Below are 12,127 nucleotides of genomic sequence, written 5' to 3' on the forward strand. Positions count from 1 at the left end.
TAAATGATTATTTGTCTATGGCCATGCCTCTGGAGGACAGCTATAAATATACCAGCAGCCAACAGTGCAGATTAAAAGCAGACAATGAGCAACAGGAAGCGATTTTGAGGAAAGGTCAGGCTAAGATTACATGGGCGGAGGTAAGCAGGGTGGCTGTTGGTGAAAGCTCCCCTCGTTTTGTGGCCCCTCTGCAGGCACCAGTTACAGGTGATTCCTTTGTGGACAAATGCACAGAGAACCTAAATATATGCTAGAATAAGTAACATGTCAGAGAATGAAAACTGTCCATTTCATTTATTGCAAAGTCTATTGCGTTTAATACATTGCTCTCCCAAGAAATTAAGTCAGATTCACCTCTGAACAGAAGCCATGGCTAAAACTTCTACAAGGCAGGAGGGTGTGTGCTTAAAGGGATATTGCATTTCCTCTGAGTTACAAACTCATTCTGAGAACATGCACTCTCTCCTTCCTTTAAGCATTGCACATATTACTCAACTTTTCATCTTTGGTCTGAATTGTACACCACTGGAGATGTAGCCTTGTGAACCGGTTTTGTTGCGGCTGGAAGAAACTTTTTAATAAGCAACCGACCGGATATATCAAAGTTATTCACTGAGCACTTGACAATGTGACTATTATATGTAGGATTCAACCACACACTCAACCAAAAGTTCGATGTTTATAGGTTTAAACATGGAGTGAAGTAAACACCTGGGTTAGGAACTATTCTCAAGACACTCAAACTGACATGCACTAAATCTTGAGCATTTAAGTCTGAGCTTATCCCTTAAGCACAGCGATGTTCCCTTAGTGTACATCTTAAATTCTTTGCCAAAAGCTGTTCCTCGTTCCCCTTGAACTGTCACACAGAAATCTAAAAATACAGTACCTCTCCCTCCCAACAAGCCTGACAGGTGAAACACTTTAAAGGTGCACTCAGTGAGTTTTGGTTTAGGTTTAGTTTGTTCTTACTTGTCGCAATGGGCAACTTTGATTGTTGTCACACTATTTGTCCACTTTTTCTGTTTGAAGGCACACAAACATGTTGATCCATCCTTCTTTGTAAAGCACTTTTTAAAGTAAACCAACACACTCTCATGGCAATTTGTAACTATTTTACGGTATTTGCAGGTTTTTTTCTAAATCTAATTTGTACGTTTTTGCACAATCAGCTAGATTTAGGGGTGGACCTTCATGCTTGTTTTATTTCTAGAAAGCACACGTTTCCATGCGAATCACATTATTCATATTTTATGAAACTGGCATCTTGTAAAACAGTTACTTTTTCATAACGTTGCGTTGATTAACATTAATATCGTCAATATTTGTGGTTGTCAACTGCATGCCACAGTTGGTCATGTGACAGTAACATGGCAGCACCCATGAGGGGGAGACCAGCTCTGTGTGGAATAACAGCTTTTTTTCTAGAAGATTTTGAGACGTCCTCTCATGAGAGTGTATAGCATTTTAATTACGCTTCCCAAAAGTGTCTTTATTAGTAAAACTTTTTCATTAGCATAAAGTTCACTTTTAGAGTCACAATCAAAGTCGTGTGCTCATTTCCAACATTCACTCGCAGAAGTTGTTAGAATGGTATTTAAACGCTTACCAAACCACACCGAAAGCTCCGTATCCGATCGGTCTGTCCGGCTCTATATCCAGCTGTTGTAAGTGATGCGAGTGCTGGTGGTGGTGGTGGTGATGCGCCTTCACGGCGGCCGCGGCGGCGGCTTGAACTTGCGCTGGGGCTGCAGCGGCCGCCGGCCCCGGAGCTTGTCCAGGAGCGGGCGAGGGGAAGTACGGCTGCTGCTGGCTCGGGTTCAGCATCACCGCCGCCGCGGCGGCAGCAGCAGCGGCCGCGGCCGTGGAGGCGTGCTGCTGTACGGGGTGCACGGCGGCGGCCGAGCCGGGGTGCTGGAGGTGATGCTGGCCCGGGTGGTGATGGTGGTGGAGGTGGGCGGGTGGCGGGAGATGGGGCAGCTGGTGGTGATGGTGCGGGTGATGCGCCGCCACTGCCGCGGTGCCGCCGTTGTACGCAGCCATCATTTTCGCGGCATTGGAAGCCGTCGTTCCGCACAGAGCCATTCACTCACTCAACAGCCCGAAATGAGAGTTGGTAAAACAAAACACAAAGAGGCGAACGAGATGGAGAGGGAGGCTGCCAAGATGTCAAACTCTCATTTGGCTGTCATCGAGCCAAACGACGGGTCAAATCAAAGCAGAAATGTCCGGCATACATCGAAATGAGCGCGAAAAGGTGTCATACTAACAACTCTCCAGCTTTGATCTGACCTACTTTGGAGGATCTTTCGCGTTATACGTTCCAGACTAGCAAAATGACTACCGCGGACATTCGAGAAAGCCCTCGCGGAGGGTAAACAAAAGAAAAGTAAAAAAGGAGAGAGGGATCAAATCAAAATAATGCGCTCCCCCCATAATAAATCAATTCCGCGCGGCCTTAAATCTCCCTCATGTTGGAGGCATGAGGAGCACCTTGCTTCGCTCGAAACTCGGGCTTGTATGGAAAGGGAAATCAGGTGTATAGCACAAGTTACGGGGGAAATGCAACATTCATCTTTTAGATTTCTTCATATTTGCCATTTTGGGCTCATCCAGCCCTGTTTCCACCGCCAGGGCTGCATGCAGTTTGCAGAAGTTACGTGGATCTCAATCAGGCCACCGTTGCTGACTTGGTACTTGCTCGCCAGCTTACTTGTTTACATTTACATGAAAACGCGCAATTCTCCCGTGCGAAAAGACTGCTACACTGTATCGATCCGGGAAGCTTGTTTTGCAGTATGGCGCTCTGTTGTCGCTTTCAGTTGCGCTCGAGCCCGAAGCTGTAGATGGATAGCTCCAGATCCGCTCCAAATGTCAAAATCCCCTCGAAACACCCATCACGCTGAGCAATCCGTTTTCCTGAAACAAGGAAAACATTCTTCCGAAGCCTTCAACTTATTTTCCCCATCGAAAACGTTGTGCTCGTTCACCGGCGTGCCGCTTTCCTGCGCTCAATATCGTGGGCATGTATATCCAGTGAAGAAGAAATCAAAATAAAAACAGCCAGTGTTCCTTGCAGTCATAAAACAGGCGGCCAGCGTCCTCACCCCCTCGCCGGATGGTGCTGCCAGGACCTGGGAAGGCACACGAGCAACCTTGCCGTCTTGGGTACCCGTCTATTCCTCGACCGATCGACGGGTCTCTGAGCCAATCGCGTTCCGCTTTGGAAGTAGCACAGCCAATCAGCGGACGAGAGGAAGAGACGGCGGTCCAGCCATAATAAACAGGCCCTTGTTGCATGTGGAAGCTAGCGCCATTACGGCTACACGTTACTGTAAAAGACAGTGAGAGTCTACGGAGGCTTTGAGCCGAAATGGAGAGCGAGGGGCCCCACTTACCCAGCGCTATTACGCAAGACATGCCATCCAATTAGCACCTGCCATTGAAGTGAGTCCCTTGTCTGAAAGGAGAGCCATGATTCGCTGTCCAATCGTTTTTCAAATCGAAGGAAAAATGCACAGTAACAAGGACGGTCAAACATTATACAATGTATATTATAGAAATATATTATACAGTTTACAAAGTTTATAGTTTGTTGTTACAGTACATTAAAATATGTTTAACTTTGAAAGATAGTGTAAAGTTTAATTTCGAAGTCTATATGGGGATACTTAATGATTAATTTGTTCATAATGAGAAATGTTTACATTATCACGGAACCAATTTCTCACCATTAATGATCAACACATCTATAAACTTTTGGGAATGTTTATTGAATGTTTGTTTATTTTATTTATTATTTTTTAAATTAAATGTTGAATGACATTTGTCTACAATGTTTTAACTTATTTATTTAAATTTCTGTTGGCCAAGAAAAAAATCTAAATGTGACCTTTTTGGGTAACACTTTATTTTAAGGTGTTCTTGTTACACGTTAGATGTACTTACTATTATAATAACAATAAATTATGCATAATTACATGCAAGTAACCCTAAAACAAACCCTAATCCTAATCCTAACCATATAGTAAGTACATGTAGTTAATTAATATTACTCAGTACTTATATGTATAATTACACTGTAACAAGGACACCTTAAAATAAAGTGTAACCTCTTTTTGTATGTTACGTAATTGTTTTGCTGTGTCATGTTAAGTAATTGATTTACTGTTTATTATCATTATTCCCACTGTTCGGTCAATGTGTCAAAAGTTTTTTTTTCTGGTCATTAGATTATTTTGCATCAAAGATGTTTAGGTATGTATCTACACATCAGTTGACAGCATGAGAATTATTCACTGGAGTACAAAGTATGACAACTATCCCCAGCATCCTCTAAAATTAAAATATTAGGTAACATAATTGAATAAATCAGCTTACACTTACACTTACATTTTACTTTTTTTTTTTTTTAAGAGTAGGCTTGATTATGAGACTGGAAAACTTAATCAAGGTGACTTGAGCAGTTTAGAGGGTACAGCTGTACATTCCACACCTTTGACCTCAACTCTTATGTGTTTGCTTAAGGATAAATGCTTCATCTCAGCTGGCTCTCACAGCACTGGCAGTGTACTGAAGCATGCAGGTGACGTGTTTATTCCTGATATATCTTAAAGCTCTGTTTAAGCATTAACTCAGAATCTTTGAGTAATTTTCAACAATTATTTGATAGCATAGTGGTTGAATGAGGTTATAGACCTTATAATATGGCCTTTTAAATTTTTTGGCAAACCAGTGTTGCAGTATGATGCTGCTATATCTAAGTGTTGTAGTTTCCTGGAATTTAACCACCAGGGCATTAAAGGCAGAAACTAAAGCAAAGCGATCAGCTGCAGAATCTTCCAGAAAGAGTGACTGCTGTACGTGTCTAATTAACCACTGGAAATATTTTGAACAGAATAATTAATCCTCTTGTCAAGGTCCAAAATAAACTGGTGCCCTCCTTTAAGTGCAGGCCTAGTTCTTATGGGTGAGTGGGACGTGCTCTACATTGAGCCCATCTGCACCAGAGGGAGGATGCTAACTGTCCCTCAAAAAATAAAAAAGACAGGACTAAATCAGGCCCCATTGATTTGGACATTGTTCTGTCTAAAAATGTAATATTTTAATCAATAATGACATGGCATCATCCACAATGACTTCACATCTTTTCAGTTGAAATTACTGTGCTGAATTTGCACTTGCACGCACATGTAATCTATATAAATAAATCACTGCATCCCCAACTGGTATAGACCTTAGTCAGGTTAGACATCATATGAATTTAACGTGGATGAAAATGAGTCTGGACCAAAAACGTAACCGTTTTATGGAGTTTGACTACATTTTCTTTAATCATTTATATTTTTCCAGAAAGACGTTTTTTTTCAGCTGAACAATTGGTATGCTGTCAAACAACAGTACAATCCATTGAACGCACTGTACTTTTATTAATTAAACTATTATTAATGCTATATTTAAATTACAGTCGATTATGATGATGCCTGTATTCTGCATCCTGTCTCATCTTTCTCAGCGTTTCATCTTTTCATCAGGCAGCATATGGCACATGAAAACTTCCAGAGATTTAGTTCATTCTTAGTCACAATGTGCATGAATTAATTGATCCATGACCCTGAAAGCTTCACAGTAAGATATATGCGTGTTAATTAATTAACACTGCAAGATAGAAACAAAACAATGAAACTATTATTATCTTAATTTTATTAGTATCCTTCTGTCTCTTCAAAATGAGACTTTATTATGAATGCAAACACATAGATCTGGACAATTAAGGACATTTGTGTAATACCTGCAACAATTAAATGCTGCTAACAAATGAAACAGTCTGGTCTTAGCTGGCAGAACCTATACTAAAGGTGGTTTTTCATAACCTAGAAATAGTCCACCAGAAATTAAAATTCTGTGATTCGTTCTTCTGTTGAGCACCAAAGAAGAGATTTTGAAGACTGTTGATAACTGTTGACTTCCATTGTATTTTTTATCCAAACAATGGAAGCCAATGGGAACCGAAACTGTTTAGTTACCAACATTTTTCAAAATCTTTTTTTTTTTGTGTGTGTTCCACAGAAGACAGTAAGTCATGCAGGTTTGAAACAACATGAGAGTGAGTAAATGATGGCAAAATTGTAATTTTTGGTGAACTATCCCTTTAACCACTGGATTGTGGTGAATATTTTAGGGTTGAGGGTTGATAGTGCAGCATCTGAGCGCTGATTAACTGGATTAAAGGCAATATAGAGGAACCCTGCTGATTTTTACTGTATAGATGAAGATACAGCAATTTCTTGGGCTGCATGCTGTTACTAACACCAAGTCAAATCAGTTATTGGGTACATTGATGAATGGGACATGTCCAGCCTCACCTTATTGAGCTTTCACAGCAAAAAAACAGTTCCGGAAAGATTTATTTTGTGCATTTTCAAAAGCAATAAACTTCAGGACTATATGATCTTGGAGACCGAGACAAACGCATGGATGTTCCTAGGTGAACGCATCTCAGCCAGAAATAACTTTTAGGCTGGTGGGTTATTAATGAAGTAATGAAGGAAGAAGATAAGAAATGTTTTGTCACAGCAGCAGGAGTGATATTACCCAGTGTCCATATAGGATGTTGTAAAATTTAAGAATAGCTTAAATTTGAATCTCACTGTTGGGTTCTCAACTATATCTGAATTCTGAGTCATTGCAATATGTGTGATTATTAAGGGAGTTTTTCAAATATTGAACTGTAATATTTGCTTTTATTGTATCTGAATACATAATATGTGTATTTACTGAGGCCACATATATGTATTTTCATCTATGTAGACGGTTTCTGCAAAATATCTGTAAAACATTCCTATTCGGAATGTGTAAGGACATTCAGCCATAGTTCACCCAAAAATTAAAAATACTTTAATCATTTATTCACCCTCATGTTGTTCCAAACCTCTATGAGTTTTTTTTCATCTCTGGAACATAAAAGAAGATATTTTGAAGAATGTCGGGAACCGAAACTGTCTGACTGCCAGCATTCTTCATATCATGCTTCTTTGTGTTCCGCAGAATAAAGAAATACATACTGGTTTGGAGCAACATGAGGGTGAGTAAATAAAGACAGAATTTTCTTTTTTTGGGTGGCTTATCTCTTAAAGTCATTTATGATGTGATGCATGCTTTTAAATGGTGCACTTCTTAGTGGGTTTTATGTTTTTAATTTTTTTTATTGTGGTTTAAATAAACCTCATTATGTACGCACCATGTTTAAATGCATTAAACTGCCTTGAAGTGATATGCAAAACGCAAGCTTTTGTGTCCATGGGTTTTGATGAGAGGTTCTCAGGCAACACAACCCATTTTGGACATTCTGTATGCATAAGATATCTGTTTGATGTTTGTTCATGCCAAGAAAATGTCTTCCTCAAGTACACTCGAGTGTTTCTTTGCAAGCCCAATGCAGCAAACAGCATCACCCAGCAAGGTAAAGCTATTTTTTTTAATTGTATTCTGACTAGATTATCAAGTCTGTTAAAAAAAAAAACATTTTAAAGATGCATGCACTCTGTGATTATGTACTATTAATAAAAGGATTGTAGAGATCTGAATTCAGCTAATGTTTTGCTGGCCAATACAACTGAGGTCTTAGACTTTATACTGACACCTACTGGCATGGATGCAAAAGTTTTCCGATGCCATTGTAGAATTTGATAGACATGGGTGCACGTCTCCTTTATTCTGCTTAATACATAATTCCAATCATATTTTTCAACATTTTCCATTTTCTTTTTTTAAGGGCTTAAACTTTTTGTTTCTAAGTGCAAGGTTTGACATATTGACTAAGATATACAGTATCACAAGAGTGCAAAAAGTGGCTGAGGATGTCATTAATACAGCCCATAATTTTCAACACCACGCATGATCAATAATTGAATAACATGCATTTTTCATTGTTCATTCAGTTTGACCAGCTACTCAGGCACACTGAGAGATTCAGTTCACATCCTGTTGAAAGAATGAAGGATGCAAAGGAAAAACATGATTGCACTCTTGACCATAACCAATAATATCTAAGCTTGTACCCACATAAATCTAATAGTGGACAATGATATAGTGAAATTCTCTTGCTACAAGGATTTACTGAATGGTTGAGGATAACCCAGGCGTGGGGATCTGCACAGAGATTCGGTGTCCTAATTAGGCCCTGGCATTGACAGTGAGTACTGCTTGGGGCACTGTGGAGGGGAAGCTGCAGGAATGTAGTGCTGAATAACTCCAGGCAGACCATAGTATGTAATTGGAGCAGAAAACAGATGGTCCTGAGCATGCAAAAGAAAACACATCAAAACACGGAGTAGCCCATTGGATATAATCATCCAAATCGCTGGTGCATCATGATTAGGGGTGGAAATCGCAAAGATTGCAAATCTGGTTCCTTAACAGTTCCATTAATCAATATTTTACTACATGTATGGAATAAATATTTGGGAAAAAGAGTTGAAGTTTCATCATTTCAATAATAAATGCATTTAAATGTAATTCTTACAAAAGGCGTCTACACAAATTATTTAATGACCTTCAATTTCTATAGAGGTGGTGGTCTGAAAATTTGTGCTACCTACTCAGGATGTGTAGTTAAAACAGACATATTTTAATTAAAATATTGGTAGAACATGTGAGGCATGAGAGAAGCTGAAGCTGTTGGATGTACTATCACAGTGTGAAATGTGCTAAAAACGGAGGTAGCAGGAAAATAATGTGCTATCAGCATAACGTTTATATGGTGCGATATGGCTTTACTACATGCTCTAATCCTGACCTTAAAACCATGTGGACAGTGTTGGAAACACATCCTGTTATGCAGTCCAATAATTGGCATTATACTATTCAACAACACCAAACAAAGAAAAATGTAGTAACATATTTCATAATACTGGCACATCTCATAATAACTGCATATTGTTTCATAACAGCTACTAATTTAAGTTATATGAGCTCTGTGTGTGTACCTTACTTAACCATATTTTGGAGACAAATTTGTATCCAGAAGTGAGCTAAATCTGATGAAACCTCCCAAAACAAGAGTTTTTGTTTTCTTAAAACTGTAAAAATGCATTAAGTTTTCTGTACATTTTAGGTCATATAAAACTGTATATAAAAACAATATGGAATATGGAATTTCCACATTTAGAAAACTTGAAGTTAATGCCTGTTAATGTGATTGCTTGACTAAAAAACTGACTCATGATAATCATTCAGTCACGAATTGTACTACATTGGTTGCTTTGTATGTTTTTGATTTACTGAAAGAATCGTCTCATAAGAGTAATAGTAGGACTTCACTGATCGCGCTATATGTTTGTGATTCACTAAAAAGAACCATCTCACAAGAGTCATTCGCTTGGGAGTCAGACTACACTGATCGCGCTATATGTTTGTGATTCACTAAAAAGAACCATCTCACAAGAGTCATTCGCTTGGGAGTCAGACTACACTGATTGTGCTATATGTTTTTGATTAACTAAAAAGAATGGTCTCATCAGAGTAATTTGTTCATGAGTTGGCCAGGGGCGTAGCCATCATTTCAGAAGTGAGGGGGACAGAATGTTATATATATATATTGGACTACACTACGCTGTTTGTTTTTGATTCACTATAAAGAATCGGCTCACAAGAGTCGTATGTTAACAGAACCAGATGTCATTTGATTCGGGTATTTTTTAATTCAAACCAATCAGATTTCAATAATAACCAGATCAGGTTCTTGTTTCCCAATCCTATGATGTGCACCAGCAATGTGCTCAATCAGAATCATAGTTCAGCTGATAACCTCAATTATTAAGATATTCGGAAGAAGTGTTAATGGTATAACACTTTAATATAGGGACCAATTCTCACTATTAACTAGTTGCTGTTTATTAATACTTATAAAGCACATATTCTGACATCCCTAATCCTACCCAATACTTAAACGTAACAACTACCTTACTAACTAATAATAAGCAGCAAAATAGTAGTATATTGAGGCACAAGTCATAGTTAATGGTTTGTTAATGGCGAGAATTGGACTTTAAAATAAAGTGTGACCATGTTAATAAATTGCAATCTGTCCATAATATTGCCTATAATCTGTCTTAAGCTACACAACACTGTCAAAAGTAAGTAGACACCCAAACACTACTCCCAAATGAGCTTGTTGAACACTTAATTTCAAAGCCATTGGCATTAATAAGAAACTGCTCATCCATTTGCTGCTATAACTGCTTACACTCCCATGGGAAGGATTTCCACTAGAAGTTGGAGCATAGCTGCAGGGATTTGATCCCATCCTGTTGAGGTCAGGCGGGGACCCAGTTTCATGTTTTATGGTGTGTACATGTTCTTTCGGCCACCTATTGTACATGTCAGTCATTCAAACATAACATGTAGTAAAGATTACAGAGCGGAACAAAAGAACATAATTTGTACATGGCTCGAAAACGATGAAAAGACCACATGAGGAATGTCATGGAAGTATGTAATTGATTTTTTTTTTTTAATTATGTGCATGTAAATGATTCATGATTGGATTTAATGAATCCAATACTCTAGGTACAAGTTTTAATTGCAAAATCAGGTTGTATAATGAAAAAACATCGCCGTTCATGCAGCTACAGTCACAGAAGCCTTCAGGCCTTCTTTCAGAGCGAAACGCTGTGTGCTCGCCACACATCACAGTGGTACTGTGTACATAGTGACTAAGGCTGCAAGTGTTCCACTGGTGAGAGACTGAAGCATTGTTGGTTTGCCTGTGGCAGAGAGAAAGGGAGCAGTATCTGCTTGGCTTTAGTCACAGAAGCATAGAATAGAGCCTACAAAGACATTCAGTGACACTGACCTCATACTCTGAGAGTCAGCTCTATTTAAAGCACAAGGATTCTTTCTGCTGTCTATTTTTACTCTCCCGTCTTGGGCATATTTCTGGCGGGGGACGGGGGGAGGAGACTGAAATCACTGCCGTTTGCGACAATTCTATCACTTTGGACGCTTTTAAGCACGCTTTGCTTTTATTAGATGTGTCAATCACGGTCCAAATATGGAGTGCTGTTTTGATGCAAGTAGGTTTGTGTGATGTTTAATGGTATTATTAGAAACTAAGGACTGAAGTGTTATGTTCTACTTTTATCATCTGCAGATCTTCACAGGAGATGCTGGGACACGTCAGGACCCCTGGGGGTTTCATGCATTTATCATTAACATATTTTGTGGATTTTCCCTATAGGCATGTGAATCAAGATCATTCTGGTCTTTTCTGTCCACAGGCATCTTTGTTCTGGATAATAGATGCCTATGCATATGTATAGTGAGCAAAAACACTGTTTAAATCTAATGTACATTTTTATGCAGATAGTTTCATATTAATGGATTTTTACAATAGTAAAAAAGCATATATTTTATTCCTTAATGTTAATTATATCCCACAATTTTGGCCTGATTCTCTGTATTTGTTTCTGATTCTGTTATAATACAAAAATACTCATAATGACCTTCAAATGTGATTTAAAGCAAAACAATGCGCTTCATCTTGTCAGTTATACACTGTTGTTCTTATAAACTTCTCATTTCGCGAATTTTTATGTCTTAGAACGATTACAGTGGCAAAAATATGAAAGAACAATGAATTTAATACAGTAATTATATTATACAATTCAGTAAGATTACTTTCGTTAACGAAGTTCATCCAGTATTTTCAAGATACATTATAGTATGACTGAATTAGACAATTATTTCCACTTGAATATATGGCTGAATGTTTTTTCATACGCTTAGGGGGATTTCTGTACGTAAGCCTATTTATCTTCCATTAATCATCTTGTAGTACTTTTCACTCTTGATGGTGGCTTATGTGCTTTCACTTTATGATGGGCAACAGCGACATCTAGTGTTACACTTCTAAATTCCTACTAAGGCGAGAGAATTCCTTGTAAGTGAAAGTGAAAGTATATATAATGCATTATATGCATATATATATAATAATTATAATGCACTCTAATAACATTTAACGTGCGGTAGTAGTTAAAATGGACAGGTTTCTACATTTAGAGTGCATCAAATAATAACTAAATGCGTTCAAATAACCACTAATGTTTTAGTTTAAGACAAGCTACCA

At 38.4% G+C, this 12,127-nt stretch overlaps 1 protein-coding gene across 2 annotated transcripts; it reads right to left on the reverse strand.

Moving 5' to 3' along the window:
* Positions 1–1,584: 1,584 nt before the first annotated feature.
* Positions 1,585–3,207, reverse strand: LOC107714166 (serine/threonine-protein kinase NLK-like). 2 transcript variants are annotated; one of them, XM_016519918.1, is made up of 2 exons: positions 1,895–3,207; positions 1,585–1,837 (listed from the first exon to the last, which is right to left on the reverse strand). In XM_016519918.1, the coding sequence occupies exons 1-2, from the start codon at positions 2,083–2,085 to the stop codon at positions 1,606–1,608; spliced, it is 423 nt and encodes a 140-aa protein (XP_016375404.1). In that variant the 5' UTR covers positions 2,086–3,207; the 3' UTR covers positions 1,585–1,605. The 2 variants fall into 2 exon arrangements, with proteins under 2 accessions (XP_016375404.1, XP_016375403.1); XM_016519917.1 differs by having other exon boundaries at positions 1,585–1,845; positions 1,903–3,203.
* Positions 3,208–12,127: the final 8,920 nt, after the last annotated feature.

This window comes from Sinocyclocheilus rhinocerous, unplaced genomic scaffold (assembly GCF_001515625.1).
Source record: "Sinocyclocheilus rhinocerous isolate Xijiao unplaced genomic scaffold, SAMN03320098_v1.1 scaffold1561, whole genome shotgun sequence".
In the NCBI taxonomy this organism is placed as follows: domain Eukaryota; kingdom Metazoa; phylum Chordata; class Actinopteri; order Cypriniformes; family Cyprinidae; genus Sinocyclocheilus; species Sinocyclocheilus rhinocerous.

Coding starts and splice junctions, on each gene's coding strand:
- LOC107714166 (XM_016519918.1), bottom strand. CDS start 2,085: ATGGCTCTGTGCGGAACGACGGCTTCCAATGCCGCGAAAATGATGGCT. Junction 1,838..1,894: donor CACCCCGGCTCGGCCGCCGC/CGTGCACCCCGT, acceptor TGCTGCCGCCGC/GGCGGCGGTGATGCTGAACC.